This window comes from Heptranchias perlo, chromosome 7 (assembly GCF_035084215.1).
Source record: "Heptranchias perlo isolate sHepPer1 chromosome 7, sHepPer1.hap1, whole genome shotgun sequence".
In the NCBI taxonomy this organism is placed as follows: Eukaryota; Metazoa; Chordata; class Chondrichthyes; order Hexanchiformes; family Hexanchidae; genus Heptranchias; species Heptranchias perlo.
The window spans coordinates 81,586,949-81,612,942 of record NC_090331.1 but is presented as its reverse complement, the minus strand read 5'-3'; the positions used below and the strand labels follow the sequence as shown (position 1 = coordinate 81,612,942).

Genomic DNA, 25,994 nt, shown 5'->3' with positions numbered 1-25,994 from the left:
GCCTTCATCACTACCTCCTCAACACTCTCCTATATGCTCTCGTAGCCTGCCTCAACCCTTCACAAATTACAACAGATGGCAGCCCACAATTTCACCCACACTTGCACCCTGTCTCAGTAAATTGACTAATTACCATTTTCAAAGCTCTCATAGCCTTGCCCCACTCTACTTTAGTTACCTGATCCTGCCTTATGTTCCCACACACAACTTCCCTTTGCTCTAAGACTGGGCTTCTTGTCCCTGCAGTACCACTGGTGGCTGTTCATTCAACTGCCACATTTTTGCTGTCCAAAGCTCTTTAACTTGCCACCTTCCTCAAGCTTTCAAAAGAAAACTCTTCAAAACCCTTCTCTTCAATGAACTTTTCAGTCCCCCACTTTTTTGCTCCTGCTTGGCGCTCCATTTTAGCCTCAATGTATGCTTTCAGATGTCTTCCTGCATGTGAGAAGCCATGCAAGTTGCTGCACCTGCTTTGCACTGAGGTGCTACGTTTTCCACACTCTTGTGTGCAGATCATTTGCTGAAGGTACTGGGCTGTGCATTAAGTTAACTTTTCATGTGCTATATAGAAGGGTGAATTATTCTGTAGAACACTCAGTTTTGTCTATTAAAAGCCTATAATTTTCAAATCACCTCCTGAAAACCCTGTAACTTCAGAAGTGCTGCAACACCCTAATGGTGATGGTCAGAGGCGGCAAAAGAGAAATCGAAGGGTGCAGAATAAACTTTGCACGGCCACTAGCAGGATCGTGGCCAACCTACTTCAGATGTAATTCCTTCAGCTTCACCACTCTCTGGGGTTCATGAGATGACAAGTGATTATGGGTGAAATGTTAGTAGTTAAACTGTTGATAGTGTGCTCACTTGTTTGTCGGGACAATCCACTTCACTGGCCTTGCACGCGTAGACCCCCCACAGGGCACCAGACAAAATAATCTCCATACATAGCGCTCAACTATAGCCATCCCATTATTAAAGATCAACTCCAATCAAGTTTCGCCTGACTTATGCTTCCCTTCCCCAATGTAGCTGACCATCAATGCCTTGTTAAAAGCCTAGATGGAGTTCAACACACAAACGCTTTTGACCTGTACATTTCAATAATTCCATTTAATCACTAGCCCATGGCCTAATATTTATTGTGTTTTACGAGTTTCATTGATCACATACTTTACCCAACATCTTAAAAAATGCAACCGCATACCTTGGCGTGAAATATTCCTGACTAGGAATCGACAATTGGGTTTTGTAAGCACCAGAGATTACAGTAATTTGGTCATTTAACCCACTGTGCCTGCTCTTCAACTGAAGAGGTCTACTCTAATCTCATTTCCTTGTCCTTTCCCCATCTCCTTTTATATTCTTCCTTTTTAAATATGTATCCAATTCCCTTTTAAACTATGTTATAGTCTCTGCTTCAATATGACTTGTTGCAAAGCAGTCATTGTTCTAATAATCCTCAGGAAAAATTCTAAAATCTCCCTTCATTCCTCAGTCTGCGTTCTCTTACTCGTGATTCTCCAACCAGTGACAAGTCTTTTAGTTTATCCTCTCAAAACATTTCATGATTTTAAAACCCTTTATTAGATCCCCTTTAACTTTGTTCCTAAAAAAGCCTCAATTTTTCAAGCTTTTATTCATAACTCCAACCACTCATTGTAGTGAATTGTTCTAGCCCCTCCATGGTTCTAATACCATTTCTACAATGGGTGCCCAGAACTACATACAATACTCCAAAGGTGGCCTAACCAATGGCATGCACAAATTCATCATCACTTCTTTTATATTCGATGACTCCCACCTGCATCTGCACCCCTCGATCTCTCTCGTTCCTCCACTCCAGTCTTATTATTTAGGGTATGTGTCCTTTCACTTCTTTCCCCTCCCCCAAAATGTACTTTACATTGCTCTAAAATAAACTCCGTCTGACCTCTTGCATTCTTCCTCTGTTTGCAATGTCCCTAATTCAAAGTCAAACTTCGATGATTCCTCTTGTACCTCTGTCCAAATCATTTTATATAAACGGAGAACAAAAGAGGTCCCAGCACAGATCCCTGCAACAGTCGACTACCTGCATCCCACCAATGCAGAAAACATCTTTGCTTTCTGTCCCATAGCTATCTTTCTATCCAAGCAATTACATTCCCTTTAATTTACACATGTCTCTTATGTTGCACTATAGCCACTGCACACCCCATTCCCTTTATCCACGGTGATTTCTTAAAAAAATTCAATTAATTTAATCAAGTGCAACCTGCCCTTTACAAATCCAGGCTTACTATCCCCGATTAGGCCATATCTTTTAAGTATACACTAATTTCATCCTGTATTATGGACTGGATAAATTTATCCACAACTGACTAGAGATTAACTGGCTTATGATTTCCAGTTTTATCCCATTTCCCCATTCTTGAACATGGGTGAAACATTTGCCACCCTCCAGTCACAATTCTCATTTCCAAAGATTCTTGGAAAATTGATTCGTCCCTGCTCCCTTCTCTATTCTGGGTGGGATACTATCCAGTCTGGAGATATCCCGACTTTCAGTCCTTTTCACTTAAATTGTTTTCTTTTGAATATTTATCTCCAGTGTGGCTCTTCCACATCCTCTTCAGATACACCTACAGTCCTACTTTCAAGTTCCTCTAAAAACCAGTGCAAAATACTTGAGCACCTCAAACAGTTCCTCACTCTAGTACAAGATAGCCCCTTTCGTCTTTAAGTGCTCCCACTCCTTCTCTGACTATCCTTTTATTTATGTGCTTATAGGAGCCATTGCTATTTGCCTTTATGTTGACTGCCAGTCACTTTTCATATTCCCTTAGTCTTTCCAACCCTTTTTGATTCCTTCCTATAATTTTGGAATTTCTTATTTACAATCATGGAATGCAATTCCACTTTTAGGGCCTCCCCTTCCTCCCAAGCTAACATCTGCCACAAATGAAATGTTGAGTGTTTTTTCTGGACCAGCGTCTAAACTCTTCACACCATTTTATTTTTGCCCATGACTTCAAAACTCTGCAACTCTACCTCGTCTCACTTCATCACGAAGTCTTAATTTACCTCATCTCTCCTATTCTTTCTAGCCTTGGTAATGTCTTGCACATTGGCCTCAGCCCTTCACCCAAGTTTCTTCAAAAATAAATACATCTTGTCCCAGCTCTGGCTTTCCTCTGATGTACGTTGACCCACTTGCTGCTGCATTGTTTGGCATTAGCAAAAAAATGAACTGCCCTCAGTTCTCCAAGCCCAGAGTTACCTTTGTTCCAAAGCTGCACTTTGAGAGTTTGTACTTCACACAGCTACAAACATATTCCAAAATAAAACTCCTATCTCAACTTCCCCTGGTGGCTCAGTTGCCAAGTGCAATAGGCAGCACAGAACCGGACGATACAGATCAGAAAGGTTCCAGGTTTGAATCCTTGCCTGTAGTGAGTTAGCTCATCTTAGCCAGAGTGCTTCAACGGGCCTCTGCGTCCCTGGATCAGGGAGCAGACCAAAACCAGTCAGGGTTCCCACTAACGATAATTGCCTACTGATACTCGACTGGCTGACTATTCCAATGCTCTCCAGGCTGGCCTCCCATCTTCCACCCTCCATAAACTTGAGCTCATCCAAAATTCTGCTGCCCGTATCCTAACTTGCACCAAGTCCGATTCACCCATTACCATTATGCTCATGACCAACTTTGGCTCCTAGTCCACCAACGCTTCGACTTTAAAATTCTCATCCTTGCGTTCAAATCCCTCCATGGCCTTGCCCCTCCCTATTTCTGTAACCTCCTCCAGTCCTACAACCCTCCGAGTACTCTGTTCCGACAAATCTGACCTTTTGTGCATCCTTCGCCCGATCATTGGCAGGCATGGCTTCAACAGTCTAGGCCTTAAGTTCTGGAATTCCCTCCCTAAACCTCTCCACCTTTTCTCCTCCTTTAAGATGCTTCTTAAAACCTACCTCTTTGATCAAATGTTTAGTCACCTGTCCTAATATCTACTTTAGCTCAGTGTCAATTTTTGCCATATTACGCTCCTGTGATGCATCGCTATGTTGAAGGTGCTATATAAATGCAAGTTGTTGTTGTTGGAAAGCATGCATGTGGATATGATCAGGCTCAGCTTTGGCTCTGATTGTCTCCAATTTCTCTAATGCAGCTGAAACTCTGAAGGTTCAAACATGAAACTTAGCTACTTGGGCAAGGTACCTAAAGGGGCAGTGTCCCAGTTGAACAATATCCTGCAAGTGCCATTGTAGGAAAAGGAGAAGAAAATAGGCAGAAAAATGTAATTTATAAGCAAAGGATAAATGTCAGAAGCTAATTTTAATTTGTGTAAATGTAATTTATCTTTGGAGTGTATTCGGGGGTCTCCCTCATCAGAAAGGAAAGACGTTTCTTTTAATAGGTATCCTCATGATTACAAGTTGTTGCTTAGCAACAGATGGTGCTTTTCATCATTGTTTTGAACTGAATTATGAGACCATGGAGAACAATCTCTGCTGAACCTGCCTTTCAGAGGAGACCTTGGGATTTGCTCCAAATTGCATCTTTAAATCTCAAAAGGTTATGAAATGGAGGATTATGCAGTGCCGACTGAGATGTTTTATGAAATCAGTGCTCGCTCTGCAGTATTTTATACAAATAGTACTGTAATTCACAAATTAAGTTGGGCCTATGTGTGTTTTTCCATTTCTTCGCAATGCAATTCAGCAAGGAGTTATTTTGGTAACAATAGCACCGCTTCCTGGCACACTGAACTAATCAAGAAATGGTGTGCAGTCAAACTGGAAGGAACACCCCCATCACCAAAAAACAAAAACTCACATCCTCACAGTTGCACTTGGCTCACTGGCCTATTGCACTAACGTAACCCAGTGTTCAAGCAAAATGCAACATGGTGCATTGGGCAAGAACAGGATTGGGCTTGGCTGTGACACCCTGAGGTTTCACAGAATGCTGACACTCAAACTGACTCAATTGGGCATGGTGGTACCATGTATCAAGAGTCAGTACCTCCAGAAAAGGTGGAAAAAAGTCCAGAAGAACAGTCCTCAAAAATGTTCCAATTTCAGGGTCTGAGAGTACTTAGTGCCGAATGCCAGAACACATTCCCCAAACAACACATGACTTTTAGAGTGTTTAGGACAGAAAAGCATATAAATGTATTTTTGGTACACCACCAGCTTTATCCAGAACAGGATGCAAACAGTTGCAATATTTCAAATGGCCCATTGCCCTCCTCTGCTAAGGTAGTCTGGTTAAGTGACAAGCAGATTTACTGTCACAGCTTTTACAATATGTTAGAAAGTACTGATTATACATACTTGCAATGCCCAATTCCCAACTAAAACAAATTCCAAATAATGCACTCTGGGTTGATACCCAATATTTTCATGGTATATTGGCCTGTGTGCTTGATGTCTGCAGTATGAATTAGTATTGAAGTATCTAGAAGACCAGTACGAGCAAGTAACATAGAATGTACTGCACAGAAACAGGCCATTTGGCCCAACAGGTCCATGCCGGTGTTTTTTTTTTACTCGTTCATGGGATGTGGGCGTTGCTGGCGAGGCCGGCATTTATTGCCCATCCCTAATTGCCCTTGAGAAGGTGGTGGCGAGCCGCCTTCTTGAACCGCTGCAGTCCGTGTGGTAAAGGTTCACCCACAGTGCTGTTAGGAAGGGAGTTCCAGGATTTTGACCCAGCGACGATGAAGGAACGGCGATATATTTCCAAGTCGGGATGGTGTGTGACTTGGAGGGAGACGTGCAGGTGGTGTTGTTCCCACATACCTACTGCTCTTGTCCTTCTAGATGGTAGAGGTCGCGGGTTTGGGAGGTGGTGTTGAAGAAGCCTTGGCGAGTTGCTGCAGTGCATCCTGTGGATGGTACACACTGCATCCACTGTGCGCCGGTGGTGAAGGGAGTGAATGTTTAGGGCGGTGGATGGGGTGCCAATCAAGCGGGCTGCTTTATCTTGGATGGTGTCGAGCTTTTTGAGTGTTGTTGGAGCTGCACTCATCCAAGCAAGTGGACAGTATCCCATCACACTCCTGACTTGTGCCTTGTAGATGGTGGAAAGGCTTTGGGGAGTCAGGAGGTGAGTCACTAGCCGCAGAATACCCAGCCTCTGACGTGCTCTCGTAGTCACAGTATTTATATGGCTGGTCCAGTTAAGTTTCTGGTCAATGGTGACCCCCAGGATGTTGATGGTGGGGGATTCGGCGATGGTAATGCCACTGAATGTCAAGGGGAGGTGGTTAGACACTCTCTTGTTGGAGATGGTCATGGCCTGGCACTTAAGTGGCAAGTAACATTCGTGCCACTTATGAGCCCAAGCCTGGATGTTGTCCAAGTCTTGCTGCATGCGGGCTTGGACTGCTTCATTATTTGAGGGGTTGCAAATGGAACTGAACACTGTGCAATCATCAGCGAACATCCCCATTTCTGACCTTATGATGGAGGGAAGGTCATTGATGAAGCAGCTGAAGATGGTTGGGCCGAGGACACTGCCCTGAGGAGCTCCTGCAGCAATGTCCTGGGGCTTAGATGATTGGGCTCCAACAACCATTACCATCTTCCTTTGCACTAGGTATGACTCCAGCCACTGGAGAGTTTTCCCCCGATTCCCATTGACTTCAATTTTACTAGGGCTCCTTGGTGCCACACTCTGTCAAATGCTGCCTTGATGTCAAGGGCAGTCACTCTCACCTCACCTCTGGAATTCAGCTCTTTTGTCCATGTTTGGACCAAGGCTGTAATGAGGTCTGGAGCCGAGTGGTCCTGGCGGAAACCAAACTGAGCATTGGTGAGCAGGTTATTGGTGAGTAAGTGCCGCTTGATCGCACTGTCGACGACACCTTCCATCACTTTGCTGATGATTGAGAGTAGACTGATGGGGCGGTAATTGGCCGGATTGGATTTGTCCTGCTTTTTGTGGACAGGACATACCTGGGCAATTTTCCACATTGTCGGGTAGATGCCAGTGTTGTAGCTATACTGGAACAGCTTGGCTAGAGGCGCAGCTAGTTCTGGAGCACAAGTCTTCAGCACTACAGCTGGGATGTTGTCGGGGCCCATAGCCTTTGTTGTATCCAGTGCACTCAGCCGTTTCTTGATATCACGTGGAGTGAATCGAATTGGCTGAAGACTGGCTGCTGTGATGGTGGGGATATCGGGAGGAGGCCGAGATGGATCATCCACTCGGTACTTCTGGCTGAAGATGGTTGCAAACGCTTCAGCCTTGTCTTTTGCACTCACGTGCTGGACTCCGCCATCATTGAGGATGGGGATCTTTACAGAGCCTCCTCCTCCCGTTAGTTGTTTAATTGTCCACCACCATTCACGACTGATGTGGCAGGACTGCAGAGCTTTGATCTGATCCGTTGGTTGTGGAATCGCTTAGCTCTGTCTATAGTATGTTGCTTCCGCTGTTTAGCATGCATGTAGTCCTGAGTTGCAGATTCACCAGTTTGGCACCTCATTTTTTAGGTATGCCTGGTGCTGCTCCTGGCATGCTCTTCTACACTCCTCATTGAACCAGGGTTGATCCCCTGGCTTGTTGGTAATGGTAGAGTGAGGAATATGCCGGGCCATGAGGTTACAGATTGTGCTGGAATACAATTCTGCTGCTGCTGATGGCCCACAGCACCTCATGGATGCCCAGTTTTGAGCTGCTAGATCTGTTCTGAATCTATCCCATTTAACACGGTGGTAGTGCCACACAACACGTTGGATGGTGTCCTCAGTGCGAAGACAGGACTTCATCTCCACAAGGACTGTGCGGTGGTCACTCCTACCAATACTGTCATGGACAAATGCATTTGCGACAGGTAGATTGGTGAGGACGAGGTCAAGTAAGTTTTTCCACTCGTGTTGGTTCGCTCACCACCTGCCGCAGGCCCAGTCTGGCAGCTATGTCCTTCAGGACTCGGCCAGCTCGGTCAGTAGTGGTACTACCGAGCCACTCGGTGATGGACATTGAAGTCCCCCACCCAGAGTACATTTTGTGCTCTTGCTACCCTCAGTGCTTCCTCAAAGTGGTGCTCAACATGGAGGAGGGCTGATTCATCAGCTGAGGGAGGACGGTAGGTGGTAATCAGCAGGAGGTTTCCTTGCCCATGTTTGACCTGATGCCATGAAATTGCATGGGGTCCGGAGCCAATGTTGAGGACTCCCAGGGCCACTCCCTCCTGACTGTATATCACTGTACTGCCACCTCTGGTGGGTCTGTTCTGCCGGTGGGACAGGACATACCCAGGGATGGCGATGGAAGAGTCTGGGACGTTGGCTGAAAGGTATGATTCTGTGAGTATCGTTATGTCAGACTGTTGCTTGACTAGTCTGTGGGACAGCTCTCCCAATTTTGGCACAAGTCCCCAGATGTTAGTAAGGGGGACCTTGCAGGGTCGACTGGGCTTGGTTTTTTGCCATTGTCGTGTCCGGTGCCTAGTGGTCCGATGCCGGGTGGTCCCTCCGGTTTTATTCTTATGTGCTCCACATGAGCCTCCTCCCTCTCTAAAAGAAGAGCTCCAGCCTGTTCAATCTTTCCTGATAGGTATAACCTCTCAGTTCTGGTATCATCCGAGTAAATTTTTGTCGTAACTTCTCCAGTGCCTCTATCTCCTTTCTATAACATGGAGACCAGAACTGTTCACAGTACTCCAAGTGTGGCGTAACCAAGGTTCTATACAAGTTTAACGTAATTTCTCTGCTTTTCAATTCTATCCCTCTAGGCATGATCCCCAGTGCCTTGTTTGCTTTTTTAAAAAAAAAAATGACCTTATTAACCTGTATCGCTACTTTTAGTGATTTGTGTATCTGTATCCCCAAATCCCTCTGCTCCTCAACCCCGTTTAGACTCTCTTATTTTCTAAGGAGTATGTGGCCTCCTTATTCTTCCTACCAAAATGTAGCACCTCACATCTCCATTGAAATTAATTTGCCAATTACACACCCATTCTGCAAGTTTATTAATGTCTTCCTGTATTTTGTCGCAGTCCTCCTCAGTATTAACTATACCCCCAATTTGGGTTGTCCGCAAATTTTGAAATTGTACTTCCAATTTCCGAGTCTAAATCATTTACATGAATGGTGAACAACAGTGGTCCCAGCACCGATCCTTGTGAAACACCAATTCCCACCTTTTGCCAGTCTGAGTAACTACCTTCAATTCCTACTCTCTGTTTTCTGATTTGTAGCCAGCTTGCTATCCATTCTGCTACTTGTCCCAACTCCACATGCTCTGACCTCAGTCATGAGTCTACTATGTGGTACCTTATCGAAGGCCTTTTGAAAATCCAAATATATTACAACTACATTACCTTTATCTAACCTTTTTTCTAATTCTTCAAAGAATTCAATAAGGTTGGTCAAGCATGGCCTTCCTTTTTGAAATCTGTACTGACCAATCTTGATTATATTTTTGGTTTCTCGATGTTTGTGCAATACATCTTTGAGTAAGGATTCTATTATCTTTCCGACCACTGACGTTAAGCTAATTGGTCTATATTTCCCTGGACTTGTTCCATCTCCCTTTTCAAATACAGGAATCGCATTGGCTGAACACCAGTCCTCTGGTACTATTCCCTTTCCTAAAGAATTTTTATATTTATGTAATAGTGCCTCTGCTATTATCAGAGAAAGTTTTAACTTGTTGATGGTTTCACAGCAGCTGGTAAACTCTTAACAGAATTTTCACAAAACTTGCAATTTTTTTTCTTCCAATTTAAATCGAGTTCTTGGATTGGCTCACAGCAGCAAAACACTGTACTAATGCAGTACTATGGGAAAACTCTTCGCCAGCTTAAACTCGGACACAGATAGCTTCAAAAGGAGAACACTCATCTACATGAAACACAATAGCCTATAATACAGCAAACCAGCACTATCATTTGGATTTTATTACAGTCTAACAGAAGGTGTATGGAAATGTCACATTGTACCCATTTGAACTAAAATTCTACACTGTCCATCCAAACTTGGGTTGTGTCTGGATAGAGCATTTTGAGTTGTGTAACACCAGGGTGATGTACTGATAGGTACAGGCTGTCACTATAATAGGAGCAATTTGAAATGATACATTAAAAACACTCAACATTTAAGGCTTATGTGAGGGTTTTCTTTTTGTAGTTCATTGGTCAGAAACCAATAAGATTGGACTTTACCTAGATTCTTTTGGGAGGAAGAAAAAATCTTGAGGGTTAGTGTTGGCTCGATGTCACATAAGCGGAGGATTGCACACAGCACCCACTGAATGCTTTATAGGATCTCAAGTTGGTATAGATTCAAAATTAGCTCAATAGAGACCCAGCAGAGGCCAAACACTTCCCCAAAAGGAATGGAGGAAAAGTATGATCACCTCAAGAAAATCATAAGCATCACTGGCAAAGGGGTTGGAAGGGATTACGGTTTTGGCTATGGAACAATGCCACCTGCTAGATACAGCAAAGCTGCAAGCAGGTGGAAATCAGCAACGTACTTGCAAAATTGCACTTCCGGCAGCATGTATGGGACACCAACCAGTCTAGCTGTAAAGATACTTCAAATTTGGCTGATTACTGATGGTAAAGCCACAACATCAACTGATTTCCCATTTCTATCCTACAGTGCAAAGATGTTCACATTATCATTAGCTGAATAACAAATCCAGAGGTTTACTGGCTCTTTCTGTAAATGTGGCAATGAAACTGGATAAAAAGTTCTGCTGTAAACATGTGCTTTTTTTTTTGCAGTGGGTAAGGGGCTGCTAATTTTCTCCCCTTGCCTGAGGCATCAATTTAAAAAAAAATTCATTCATGAGATGTGGGCGTCGCTGGCAAGGCCACCATTTATTGCCCATCCCCAATTATCCTTGAGAAGGTAGTGGTGAGGCGCCTTCTTGACCTGCTGCAGTCTGTGTGGTGAAGGTTCTCCCACAGTGCTGTTCGGTAAGGAGTTCCAGGATTTTGACCCAGCGACGATGAAGGAATGGCGATATATTGCCAAGTCGGGATGGTGTGTGACTTGGAGGGGAATGTGCAGGTGCTGGTGTTCCCACGTGCCTGCTGCCCTTGTCCTTGTCCTTCTAGGTGGTAGAGGTCGCGGGTTTGGGAGGTGCTGACAAAGAAGCTTTGGCAAGTTGCTGCAGTGCATCCTGTGGATGGTACACACTGCGGCCACTGTGCGCCGGTGAAGGGAGTGAATATTTAGAGTGGTGTATGGGGTACCAATCAAGCTGGCTGCTTTGTCCTGGATGGTGTCGAGCTTCTTAAGTGTTGTTGGAGCTGCACTCATCCAGGCAAGTGGAGAGTATTCCATCACACTCCTGACTTGTGCCTTGTAGATGGTGGAAAGGCTTTGGGGAGTCAGGAGGTGAGTCACTTGCCGTAGAATACCCAGCCTCTGACCTGCCCTGGTAGCCACAGTATTTATGTGGCCGGTCCAGTTAAGTTTCTGGTTAATGGTGGCCCCCAGGATGTTGATGGTGGGCGATTCGGCGATGGTAATGCATTTTGAATGTCCAAGGGGAGGTAGTTAGACTCTCTCTTGTTGGAGATGGTCATTGCCTGGCAATGTCTGGCGCGAATGTTACTTGCTCAAGCCTGGATGTTGTCCAGGTCTCGCTGCACGCGGGCATGGACTGCTTCATTATTTGAGGGGTTGCGAATGGAACTGAACACTGTGCAATCATCAGCAAACATCCCCATTTCTGACTTTATGATGGAGGGAAGGTCATTGATGAAGCAGCTAAAGATGGTTGGGCCTAGGACACTGCCCTGAGGAACTCCTGCAGCAATGTCCTGGTGCTGAGATGATTGGCCTCCAACAACCACTACCACCTTCCTTTGTGCTAGGTATGACTGCAGCCACTGGAGAGTTTCTCCCCTGACTCCCATTGACTTCAATTTTATTAGGGCTCCTTGGTGCCACACGGTCAAATGCTGCCTTGATGTCAAGGGCTACCTTGATGTCAAGGGCTACCTTGATGTCAAGGGCAGTCACTCTCACTTCACCTCTGGAATGCAGCTCTTTTGTCCATGTTTGGACCAAGGCTGTAATGAGGTCTGGATCCGAGTGGTCCTGGCGGAAACCAAACTGAGCATCGGTGAGCAGGTTATTGGTGAGTAAGTGCCACTTGATAGCACTGTCGACGACACCTTCCATCACTTTGCTGATGATTGAGAGTAGACTGATGGAGCAAGTAATTGGCCGGATTGGATTTGTCCACCACCATTCACAGGTGGATGCAGCAGAACTGCAGAGCTTTGATCTGATCCACTGGTTGCGGGATCGCTTAGCTCTGTCTATAGTATGTTGCTTCCGCTGTTTAGCATTCACGTAGTCCTGTGTTGTAGCTTCACCAGGTTGGCACCTCATTTTTTTTTTTTAAAAAGTACCCCAGTGCTGCTCCTGGCACGCTGTTCTACCCTCTCACTGAACCAGGGTTGATCCCCTGGCTTGTTGATAATGCTAAGTGAGGAATATGCCGGGCCATGAGGTTACAGATTGTGCTGGAATACAATTCTGCTGCTGCTGAGGGCCCACAGCGCCTCATGGATGCCTAGTTTTGAGCTGTTAGATCTGTTCTGAATCTATCCCATTTCGCACAGTGGTCGTGCCTCACAACATGTTGGATGGTGTCCTCAGTATGAAGAAGGGACTTCATCTCCACAAGGACTGTGCGGTGGTCACTCCTACCAATACTGTTATTGGCAGATGCATCTATGACAGGTAGACTGGTGAGGACGAGGTCAAGTAAGATTTTCCCCTCGTGTTGGTTCGCTCACCACCTGCTGCAGGTCCAGTCTGGCAATTATGTCCTTCAAGACTCTGCCAGCTCAGTCAGTACTAGTGCTACCGAGCCACTCTTGGTGATGGACATTGAAGTCCCCCACCAAGAGTACATTTTGTGGCCTTGCTGCCCTCAGTGCTTCCTTCAAGTGGTGCTCACAGTCTCAAGATACGGGGTATGCCATTTAGAACCGAGATGAGGAGAAATTTCTTCACGCAGAGGGTGGTGAGCCTGTGGCATTCTCTACCACAGAAGGCAGTGAGAAGGCCAAGTCATTTGATGTATTCAAGAAGGAGATAGATATATTTCTTAATGCTAAAGGGATCAAGGGATATGGGGAAAAAGCAGGAACAGGGTACTGATTTAGACTATCAGCCATGATCATTTGAATGGCGGAGCAGGCCCGAATGGCCTACTCTAGCTCCTATTTTCTATGTTTCAACATGGAGGAGGACTGATTCACCAGCTGCGGGAGGGCGGTAGGTGGTAATCAGCAGGAGGTTTCCTTGCCATGTTTGACCTGATGCCATGAGATTTCATGGGGTCCGGAGTCCATGTTAAGGACTGCATATCAGTGTACCGCCACCTCTGGTGGGTCGGTCCTGCCCGTGGGACAGGACATACCCAGGGATGGTAATGGAAGAATCTGGGACGTTGGCTGAAAGGTATGATTCTGTGAGTATGGCTATGTCAGGCTGTTGGTTGACTGGTCTGTGGGGCAGCTCTCCCAATTTTGGCACAAGTCCCCATATGTTAGTGAGGAGGACTTTGCAGGGTCGACTGGGCTTGTTTCGCCTTTCTTATGACTTTTTGTAGCAGGATTGTACAACTGGGTGGCTTGCCCGGCCATTTCAGAGGGCAGTTAAGAATCAACCACATGGCCGTGGGTCTGGAGTCACATGGAGGCCAGACCGGGTAAGGACAGCAGGTTTACTTCCCTGAAGGACATTAGTGAACCAGATGGGTTTTTTTTAATGACAATCTGGTAGTTTCATGGTCACCATTACTGATACTAGCTTTTTATTCCAGATTTTATTTAATTAACTGAATTTAAATTCCACAGCTGCCGTGGCAGGATTTGAACCCAGATTATTAGTCCAGGCCTCTGGATTACTAGTCTAGCAACATAACCACTATTCTACTGTACCCTTGGATTTGTGCTGGAGATTCCTGTACTTCTCACAAATGGCCATTCTTCATCTATAAACTTAGATAGTAAGATTTACCTGGCTGAGAGGTAGGGGTCACTGGATAGCAATCTGGAGTGGAAACCCTGGTCAATTGTCATGTCCTTACTGCCACCTCCTGAGGCACTGAACTCAATGAAGGCCAGAAATAATGCTACACTTGTGAGCACAAGATAGCTACAAATGAGTTCAATCAATCTATCCCAGTTTGAAGTCCTCTCCCATCATTGCATGCACCTGTTATTTAAATGAGTCCAAGGATTTTATCTCCACTGCCCTCCCCAGAAATTCACTGAAGATTGACCTTTCACTAGTTTGAACTTGTGCTGCTTTGTCTTGCTGTCACTGTTAAAGATTTGCCTTATCTATAACCATTTGCCATCTTATGTACTTGTATAAAGTCTCTTCTTTTCAAGGCTAAAAAAGCCCACGTTTTTCTTACCTTTTCCTCATGGCTCAGTCCTTCTGGTACCGGGGATCAGCCTTGAGGTCCTTCTCTACACCACTTCCAGGAAGTGGTTATTCCTCTTGGGGACCATGACTAAACACAGCATTCAAGTAACCCAAGTATTAAACAGCTTCACTGTGATGCCCTCCAGTGATTTGGCATGCTAGCTTATTGTGTTTGCTTTGTTGATTGCTGCTCTGCAAAGCCCGACATGGTCACTGTTGAAATAATCACTCCTGGATCTCTTTCCACTCCTCCCTAGCTCATTCATCATCATTCATTACGCCTCTCATTTTCTAACAATATCATAGTAGGCACAGCATGGGAGGAGGCCATTCGGCCCACCATGCCTCTACCAGTTCTTTGAAAGAGCTATCCAATTAGTCCCATTCCTCTGCTCTTTCCTCATAGATCTGTAATTTTTTTCCCTTCAAGTATTTATCCAACTCCCTTTATGAATGTTATTATTGAATCTGCTTCCACCACCCTTTCAGGCAGTGCATTAAAGATTACAACTCGCTGCATAAAAAAAATGTTTCCTCATGTCGCCTCTGGTTCTTTTGCTAATCACCCTTAAATCTGTGACCTCTGGTTACAAACCCTTCTGCCACTGAAAAGTTTCTTCTTATTTACTCTGTCAAAACTGGTCATGATTTTGAACACCTCTATCAAATCTCCGCTCTAAAGACAACAATCCCAGTTTCTCCACATAACTGAAGTCCCTCATCCCTGGCACCATTCTAGTAAATCTCTTCTGCACCCTCTCTAAGGCCTTCACATCCTTCCTAAAGTGTGGTGCCCAGAATTGAACACAATACTCCAGCTGAGGCCTAGAGTTTTATAAAGGTTCAGTATAACTTCCTTGTTTTTGTACTCTATGCCTCTATTAATAAAGTCCAGGATCCCATATGCTTTTTTAACAGCCTTCTCAACTTGAACTGCCACCTTCAAAGATTGGTGCACATACATCCCTAGGTCTCTGTTCCTCCACTCCCTTTAAAATTGTACCATTTAGTTTACATTGCTTCTCCCCATTCTTCATGTCAAAATGCATCACTTCACACTTCTCTGCATTAAATTTCATCTGCCATGTGTTTGCCCATTTCAACAGTCTGGCTATGTCCTCCTGAAGTCTGTTACTATCTTCCACATTGTTTACTGCATTTCCGAGTTCAGTGTCATCTGCAAACTTTGAAATTATACCCGGTATACCCAAGTCCAGGTCATTAATATATATCAAAAAGAGCAGTCGTCCCAACATTGACACATGGGGCGACACCACTGTGCACTTCCCTCCAGTCTGAAAAACATCCATTCACCACCACGGTCTGCTTTCTGCCCCTAGCCAATTTTGTATCCACGCTGCCTCTGTCCCTTTAATGCCATGGGCTTTAATTTTGCTAACAAGTCTATTATGTGGTATTTTATCAAATGCCTTTTGAAAGTCCATATGCACATCAACCGCACTACCCTCATCAACCCTCTCCGTTACTTCACCAAGAGCTCAATCAGGTTAGTCAAACACGATTTCTTTCATTTATTAACCCATACTTTTCCAAGTGCCAATTTATTTTGACCCGGATTATTGTCACTAAGTTTCCCCACCACCAACGTTAGGCTGACTGGCCTATAATGGTCAGATTTATCCCTCGCCCATTTTTTGAACAGGGGTATAACATTTGTAACCCTCCAATCTTCCGGCATTATCCCCATATCTAAGGAGGATTGGAAGGTTGTGGCCAAAGCCTCTGCAATTTCCACCCTTTCTTCCCTCAGTAATCTAGGATGCATCCCACCTGGACCGGGTGACTTTTCTACTTTGAGTGCTGCCGATCTTTTAAGTACCTCCTCCTCATCTATTTTTATCTTATTCAATATTGCTACTACCTCCTCCTTTATTGCTACAATGGCAGCATCCTCTTCTCTAGTGAAGGGATGCAAAGTATTTATTTAGTGCCTCAGCTATGCCCTCTGCCTCCACAAGATTATCTTTTTTCCCCTAATCGGTCCCACACTTCCTTTGACTTCCCTTTTACTATTTATATGTGCATAAAAGACTTTTAGTTCCCTTTTATGTTAGCCGCTAATCTATTCTCATTCTCTCTCTTTGTCCTTCTTATTCCCTTTTTTAGATCTCCTCTGTACTTTCTGTATTCAGCCTGGTTCTCTACTGTATTATGAAACTTACATTCGTCATAAACCTCCTTTTTCTGTTTCATTTTAATCTCAGGATAACCAGCAAGCTCTAACTTTGGATGCCTTTCCTTTCCCTCTCGCAGGGATGTGTCTACTCTGTACTCAAACTAACTCCACCTTGAAGGCCTCCCATTATTCAATTACTGTTTTGCCTACCAATTTTTGATTCCAATCCACCTGGGCAAGGTCCCTTTTTAACTCACTGAAATTAGCCCTCCTCCAGTTAAGGATTTTCAAATTTGATGGTTCCTTGTCCTTTTCCATAATTATTCTAAACCTAATGATATGATCACTGTTCCCCAAACGCTCACCCACTGAAACATGCTCCACTTGCCCCATTTCATTCCCCAGAACTAGATCAGGCACTGCTTCCTTCCTCATTGGGTTGGAAACACACTGTTCCAGAAAGTTCTTGAACACATTTCAGGAATTCCTCCCTCTCTTTGCCCTTTACAATCCCAGTCTATATTGGGATAATTGAAGTCCCCCATTATCACTTCTCTATAGTTCTTGCATCTTTCTGTAAATTGCATGCAAATTTGCTCCTCTATCTCCTTCCCACTATTTGGTGGCCTATCATAGAATCATAGACGTTTACAACATGGAAACAGGCCCTTCGGCCCAACATGTCCATGTCGCCCAGTTTATACCACTAAGCTAGTCCCAATTGCCTGCACTTGGCCCATATCCCTCTATACCCATCTAACTGTCCAAATGCTTTTTAAAAGACAAAATTGTACCCGCCTCTACTACTGCCTCTGGCAGCTCGTTCCAGACACTCACCACCCTTTGAGCGAAAAAATTGCCCCTCTGGACCCTTTTGTATCTCTCCCCTCTCACCTATATTACACACCAGTAGCATAATCGTTTCTCTATTGTTCCTTAATTCTAACAAATAGATTCTGTCTTCGACCCCTCAACTACATCATCCCTTTCCAGTGCTGTAATAGTTTCTTTGATCAACACCACCCCTGCACCACCCCCCTCCTTTCTTTCCTTCCCTAGCTTTCCTGAATACCTTGTAACCAGGAATATTAAGTACCCAATCCTCCTCTTCTTTGAGCCAGGCCTCTGTTATTGCCACTATATCATAGTCTCATGATGCAACTTGAGCCTGCAGCTCACCAACCTTATTTACCACGCTACAAGCATTTACACACGTGCACTCCAATCGCATCTTAGACTGTCTCGCATTTGCACTGTCCGATCCCTCCTATTTCTGAACTATTCTTTAATCTAATGCTACTTGTCCCTTCCAGTCCTCTGTGCACCTTGTTTCTCCTCTAATGTTTCATCCTGGTGCCCACCCCCCTGCCAAATTAGTTTAAACCCTCCCCCACAGCAACAGTTAACCTCCCTGTACAGACATTGGTCCCAGCTCTGTTGAGATCCCTCCTGCCCCAGAACTGGTCCCAATGCCCCAGGAATCTGAAGCCCTCCCTCCTGCACCTTTGCTCCAGCCAAGCATTAACCTGTCTTATCCTACTATTCCTATACTCACTAGCGCATAGCACCGGGAGTAATCCAGGGATTACCAACTTTGAGGTCCTGCTTTTTAACATCTTCCTTAGCTCCTGAAACTCTGACTGCATGACAGAGACACTTTTCCTTCTTATGTCATTGGTTCCCACATGGACCATGACTTCTGGCTGTTCCTCTTCCCCCTCAAAATATGTAACACCTTATTTGTGTTGAGTTTTATTTCCCATTGTTCTACCACTTGACAATTTTGTCTAGGCTCTCTTACTTGTCTGTGCCTCCCCCCTCCAATTAGTATCATCGCTTGCATCGATTATCCAAATCCAGGTCATTTATGTAGACTAGAAACAATGGTGGCCCCAGCACTGATTCTTGGGGAATTCTATCAGCGAAGCTGTCATCGCTCCCCTGTCTGAGACCTACTGCTTCCGCTCTTTCAGCCAATTCCTCATCCACCTCCAAGATTTAACCAGGATATCTACTGTCTTAAGCTTGTGTATCAACCTTTGATGGGATACTTCATCGATAGCTTTCTGGAAGACCAAGTACACGACATCACAGAGCATTCCAGTATCTGAAGTGGTGTTAGAGGTATACTTTTTTTAATACCATTTACAATCTAATGTACCTTGCAGTTCCTCTCAGTCACTTCCTTCCGTGACTAAACAGCCCAGTTTCTGCAGACTTCCCTCATAACTCAGTCTTCTGATACAAAGGATCAAACTCACGGCTCTTCTCTGAACCATCTGCAGGGCTTGAATGTCGCTTCCTCAAAACACTCAAGTATCTCGGTCAGGCAAGGTCTCTTCCTTCTGAAAACCTGTTAGTGTCTATCCTACCATGCTAGGAAGGACACTTCAATCTGAGGCAATGGCTCAGGAACTTCAAGACGACTTAGACAAAATATGTACGATACCAATGGTATATAAAACATTTTATACAGGTAAGTGTAAAGCACTGCACATAGGAAGAAAAATGGACAACAAGTATTCCATGATTGATGTTGAAAAAGCTCATTTGAAAGACAGATGACTTTAGTAGACTCTGCTCAACATGTCTAACCCAAGCCAATAAAATGCTAAATTATATAGCCAAAATTGTAGAGTCCAAGTCAGGGGCCATTCTTAAACTGTAGGGTACTCTAATCAGACCACACCTCGTGTCCTGTATCCAATTCTGGTCATCAAGACACAAGGGTGACATTTAGTCTATTTCAGAGAAAGCCATGAGGATGATATCTACAGTAAGAGGGCTAAGTTACTCGGAATGACTAAAACCACTTGCATTTTTTTTATATAACGCTTTTAATGTTGAAAAACATCACAAGGGGCTTCACAGAGGTGGAATCAAAAAACTGATGCTGAGCCAAAGGAGAAGATATTCGGAGGGGTGACCAAAAGCTCAGTCAAAAAGGTAGGTTTTAAGGAAGGTCTTAAAGTAGGAGGAAGAAGGGTGGGGGAGGTCGGGGGGGGGGGGGGGGAGAAAGAGAAGAGAAATTGTAGGGCTGGAAGAAGTTACAGATATAGGGACAAGCAAGGCCAGGAAGGGATTTAAACACAAGGATGAGTTGAGGCATTGGGCAGCATCGGTAAGGTACAGGCAGCAGATTTGGATGAATTGAAGTTTACGGAAGGTGGAGGATAAGAGGCCGGCCAGGAGAGCATGGGAATAGTCAAGTCTGGAGGAACAAAGGCACGGATGAGGGTTTCAATAGCAATGAGCTGAGGTAAGGATAGAGGCTGGCGCTGCTAAAGAAGTGGGAGTAGGAAGTCTTTGCAATGGGCAGGCTATGGGGTCAGGAGCTCATCGTAAGGCCGAGTACAACTAGGGAAATTTGGGCTTTTCAGCCTTGAAAAGGAGATGACCGAGAAGTGAACTCCAAAGTATATTAGATGGTAACTGGTATAGAAAAAATAACATCAAAACACTGCTTCAAACTAAACTGACACCACGACAAGGAGTCAGAGTCTCAAAATGATCAATGGCAAATTTAGGATTGGTGCCAGGAAGTTCTTCAGAGAAAGCGATCAACACACAAATCGAATTTTGGGCACGGTAATGGTGGTGGATCATTTAAGGAACAGTTGGATGCAATGGACCTTTGAGATCTTTCTAACTGTATGAGTCAAGATGGAACGAACGGCCTTTCTCATTTATTTTCAAACAAGTAAACTTCAAGCTGGATCATGATTTCTGCCATTACTTAGGCATTTATTGATGCAAGGTTAATGGTCTGTGGTTCCTTCAATTTGTTTGATTATTTTTTTTTGAATGAGCAAATGTACAAGTAACAGTCAAAGCAAATTCCAGTTACTTCACTCAATCTCACTTCTCTCATCAACCTGTCCCTTTTGTGGGCTCACTCTCTTAATTTTGGCATTATCTTTCTTTCTAAGTAACTTCTAACTGCAGAAACTGGCCTTCATTTTAGCTTCTAGCTCCAGGTCAAGAACTCCAGCTCGCAATCTCTTGTTTAAAAATCTGTTTGCCCAAGTGTCTGTTTTCTCTGTGTTCCCAGTCAAGGGAGTGCTACGATACTGACTTCCTCCTCAGTGATTCGCCAGTAGACCGTCAATAAAAAAAAATCAGCAATCCCTCCTCCCCCTTGGGTTGGAAGTTTAACGAAAGCATTTCAAAACGAATGGGGACCATCCTGCCCCAGGATGAGTAAAGAGTCCCTTATTATATGAATTTTAAAACGGATTGTAAGCCAAGACATCCCACAAACCGGCCCATCTGGTTTTAATATATATCTTCAATGCCTTCAGCCTGTCACTTATTTTTTTAAAAACACTTTGTAAATTCACTCTGTTTTAAAACACAATACTTAAACAAGACTCAAACACAAAATCTTTTCCAGGTATTTCAACAAAAAGGCCAAAAAACCCAAAATGTGACAAAGAATCATCAATTCCCCCATGATGAATAGCAGCACTTTGTGGATTTCCTCCTTAGTCTCACTTATTATCCTCAAATATATATAATTCCTGGATATTCCATGCAAGTGATTTATCAGGCTGACCAATTAGTACAACACAGACCAGCAGATTATTGTAAACAATTTTACAACACCAAGTTATAGTCCAGCATTTAACTTGGTGTTGTAAAATTGTTTACAATTGTCAACCCCAGTCCATCACCGGCATCTCCACATCATGACCAGCAGATTAGACAGACAACAGGATCATTGTTCTGACACTGGTGAGTTCCATAAGGATGTAGTGAAGTTACTCAGCTAAACATATAACAGTTTCCATGCTGCCACTTACAATCCAAAGATTTCACACCTCTTTACAACAGCAAAACAAGCATAAAGCACTTACCTTGGAACATGAAGGCAGGAGAGGCTAGTTAACAGAAGTAGTTTGGGAGAGGTGAGCAAATGTTTTTAGATACCAAACTGGAGATGGGTAAGGTTTGCATTAAATGAGACCAGACAGGTCAATTTTACTGACTGCTTGACAAATAGTAATCTGTTTTGCACATAGTTTATTCTCATTTCCAATTTAAAATAGACTCCATTAAAACAAAAATAGCAGAATACAGTTTGCTTCAAATGGGAGAGAAGATGGCCTCTTTTTAGAAACACACACAGTTCTCTCCTATTTGAAGCCAATCGACTTTTGCCATCCTTCACCACCCAGGACAGTGATGCCAAGTTGATGGCAGTCAGTTTCCTGCATTATTACTGCTCCGTTGAGAGGCCTAAAGGAAATATGCATCTGAGATAAGGCAGAATAGCCATGGATTCTCCTCCTCCTCACTCATGGCAAGATGCCTGACCTGCAATCTGACTGTGCATAAACTAAAACTTAATCTGGACACAGGAAGTTTAAAAAAAAACCTAATTTCTCTTACACAACAAAATATTCTACACCCGCTGTGTACTTTGTTAGAATTAGGGGTACCACAGTTATCCGCTGCGCCCTGGGGTAGGCAACGTGCCCGCTCCTAATCACCATTTACTGCTGAAAAATATGCATGTCCAGGATCACTGGCACAACTCATGAAAAATAGCCATTTGGGCAAGCTACCAGAGGGTGATTGACACCGGTTAGACTACACCCTTGCACGAGTTAACCACAAACTCTCCATGACATTTGAATAGCCTGTTAGCAATCAACGTGAAGAACAGCCACTTGGGCGAGGTACCCAAGAGTGACCAGCACCAATGATGTTTTATCCCAGCAAGAGAAAGTACCTTCAGGAAAAGGTGAGGGGAGAAAGAGGGAAAACTAGATGCAATGCAATTGAGTCAGGTCAGATCGTCCTTGGTGAAATGAAGGTGCTTGAAACTTGCCATTTCTGATTATTTTGAACATTGAGTTTCCAATGGGAAAGTCTAACTGAATATGGCATTACCCTAATTGCCTTGTGGGTAAACACAACGCCAGATGTGATAATAAACCACACAGATTCCAGATTCGATTCCCTCTCTGATCTCAGTCAGGGCAGCTGTAAGGGGGTGTACAATTGGTCACAGCACCCCAGAGAGGGAGAAACAAACTAACCCCAGGGTTCCTACTCCCACCTGCTGGAAAGTACCCATATGTGGTTATAGGGTGCACAGGATTGGACTTGGCTGTGATGGTCTCTGTGACTGAACAGCCTACCAACGCACACTGCCAGAGTTCACAATGACGAGTTACCGGAGGGTCGCTGTTGTCCGTGGAACCGAAGTCCAGTTAAAGTCAGCGCCTTCAGGTCAGGAAAGGAAGCCGAGAAATGAAGCATGAATTAAACCCCATGACAAAATAATGCTGCAGGTGCAAGGATATATTTCTGAAGTCCTATTATTGCAATAATTTAGGACATCATTTATAAGAGGCAATTCTCTTGTTTCACCAATCCAATTTACATCACAGATTAACAGTTGATGGGGCTGCTAGCTTTATGGGATACAGGCCACCTAGCATTTCATCAAACAGCCAGATTTTGGATTAGCACAGAGTGGTTGCTCACAGGTGCGGCTGTGAATTAAGGGAGTCCTGCCCCAAGAGCATTGCTTTCTATTCCAGAAGAAATTGCTTCCTTAAGCACCTTAGAAAGCTAAATTTAGTTCCTGCTCAAACATTGTAATACGCATCTACTCTACACAGTAATTCGTAGTGCTCTTCCTGTTACTAGCTCCTAATCGAGGATCCCTTCAGCCAAATTTAGCTCCTGCAAAGTGTAAACATCAAGTGACTCATTATAAACTTCGACAAAGGAAGACACTGGCTACACAAGCCCCATATCTATAGCCCTATTTACACAGTAGAAGCGTCTCCAACAGCAAACACAACATTGGAGGAACTTCCATGGAATAAACAAAGGGGCGTACCTGGCTCTGGAGTCACAGCACTGGTGTCAAGCAAACAGCTGCATCCAACAGCACAAGATTCCATTTTTTCTGTCCAGCACATGTGGCTCTCTGAACCTCGGAGGCATGTATGTCACTTCAGGAGAGCCTCCAAGGAAGCACTTTACCAAAGTTGTGTACCTCTCTTTCAGATGCTGATCGACCTGTTCGGCACCTGCACCATTTTCTGATTTAATTAATGAGAACCATAACCTAGTAAGAAAGGGACAGTGTGGAAACAGCGAATACATGCAAGCTAGGGACAGTGTGGAAACAGCAAATACATGCAAGCAAGGGACAGTATGGAAACAGCGAATACATGCAAGCAAGAGACAGTGTGGAAACAGCAAATACATGCAAGCATGCACAAACACACCATGATAGTGACTTACAGTCCTCAGCTCCAGGTCCTCCTCCGCAAAGTCTAGGTGGCGTCTGACCTGTCTACTGTGACGACTCGAGGGAACATGCTGCGGAGGTGCAAGGGAAAAGGAATGCAAAAAGGGAGGGAAGGAAGACCCGTTTAAAATCATGCAGAAGGAAACAAACCAAGACTCTTTACACTGAGGGTGCAGAGGAGACGAGAAAAGGATGGTTACTGCACTTGTCAGATGCTCTTTCCACCAGCATGCATTTGTATGGGAAAGTTAAGAACCACAAGTCAATTACATTATTAATTTTCAACTACATCAAAGAAACCTACCTATAAACCCTTCCAAGATTAGGTCTTATAGGACAAGTCCAAAAGGTCCAGTCAGCTACAAGGTATTAAAGTGCAATTACTTTGCCTTAGACTAACACACTCTGTGTAGACCACACTCCAATACAACAGGCTTGTGGATCCAAAGTTTAATATTTACAAAGTGTTATGTGCACTTGATTTTCATGGAGCAATGTCCCATTCATGCATCAGAATGTCCCTCCATAATTTTGCCTCTTGGATCCCAGTTGTTTAGTTATGCCTCCATGGCATCTGTGTCTGTGCAGATTGCTCCCCTAGACACTGGGTGGGCACGTGAATAGTTGCTCTGTTTTCTGCTTGTATATGCATTTGTGGGCCCCCAAATGAACTCACGAACGCACATGGGCCTTGTTATTCATTGCCAACCATCTGTTACTTTACACAGAGCATTAAAGAGCTCATTTCCCTGGGGACACCCTTGAAATAAAGGCATTGGTAATACTTATTCCTGAATAAAAGAAAAATACTACAGCAGTCACATCTTTGTCCTTTGTATGTTTTTTTTTAAAAAGTGACAGCTTATACTTCCCAGCCATATCAGTGTTGAGGATACTGTTTAAGGAAGACAGTTCTTCTAATAAGTCTCAATTATTTTTAGACACTCTCTGAAAATGGAATGTTAGGATGGGTTGAAAAACAAATGACAGATGAGAAAGATCAATGATTAAAAGATCCCATGTGCAATTCAAAGTAGTAACAAACCTTTCCCTCCTCAATATTAACCAGAAAGGTCAGCCACCGGGTAGGAGCGCCTCCAAGGTCACTCATCAGATTTCTCCTCTCTCCGTGGAGGAGGAAGAGGACGAAAAGAGCGAGCTAATATATGCATCGTATCGGGAGCACACGAGCGAGAGAGAGCAAGCATGTGAGGGCGGCAGGGAGCACACCAGAGAGAGAGAGAGCGAGAGACGAAGAGGGCAGGGAGTGGGCGAGGTTCAATGAGACTGATTGGATAAATGTCTCTTCTTTCCACCTGCACATGCTATGTGTTTGGGAGTCTCAATCCAGCTCTTTGTGGGCACAGGACCAAAATACATAGAAATGTCACAATAGCACGGTAGGGAGTGCTCGTCTGAGGTCAGGCTGGGAAATATTGTCCAAGCAGAAAGGAAGCTTTACTCTGTATCTAACCAGTGTTGTACCTGACCTGGGAGTGTTTGATGCGGATACTGGATGGACAAAAATTTACAGAAGTCAGGCATTTTCCCTCAGATTAGGAAGGGAAAAAAAAAGGATATAGGGCAACAGTGGGTTAGACTTCTTTCCTAAAATCCAATGCCCCTCTCTGCTGAAAGCAAAAAAAGGTGAATCCAGGACAGTCTTAACCCAAATCACAGCCTCAGATTAGTCTTACAACACACTGCGATGATCACTGCAGAATGCTTTACCTTGCAACTGAACCAGAGTACACTAAACCTTGATGCAGATACTGATGCAAAAGTACAACACACCCTTTCAGAGCATGACATTAATTCTTTCCTCCCCCTGCTTTTTTCTATAAAAATGAACAAGTTATCTGGTCCTGTTTGCAGTGGCTGCCTCAGTAAGCCTTGGAGCAGGTTGCCTGCCCTCTCAGCTGAACACAATGGTTGGGGGAGTAGAAGGGGGTGAGGAAAGATATAAATGGGCAGAAACACACCATAGTTTTGTTCGGTGAATAATTTTTAAAAAAAACACACATGGCTTTGATCTTCACACGGAACTGCAACAAACACTAGCCTTTATGAACAGCATGCAACTGTCTGCCATGACACAGGGTTTTTAACTACTTGCGACTCCAATCAACAGGACATTGCAGTGCCCCAAAGGAGTGATGGGACACCTCCTCTGCCAGC

General features: G+C 44.2%; 1 protein-coding gene across 3 annotated transcripts in view; it reads right to left on the bottom strand.

The window, feature by feature from the left end:
* The window catches only part of raph1a (Ras association (RalGDS/AF-6) and pleckstrin homology domains 1a), a 249,705-nt gene that overhangs the window by 95,749 nt on the left and 127,962 nt on the right, over positions 1-25,994 (bottom strand). The window contains exon 5 of one of the 3 annotated variants that reach the window (XM_067987976.1): positions 23,810-23,887. The exons of the other annotated variants lie outside the window; for them this stretch is intronic. Coding sequence (XP_067844077.1) covers positions 23,810-23,887 — 78 coding nt within the window. The remainder of the gene's footprint in view (positions 1-23,809; positions 23,888-25,994) is intronic. 3 annotated transcript variants of the gene reach the window in all.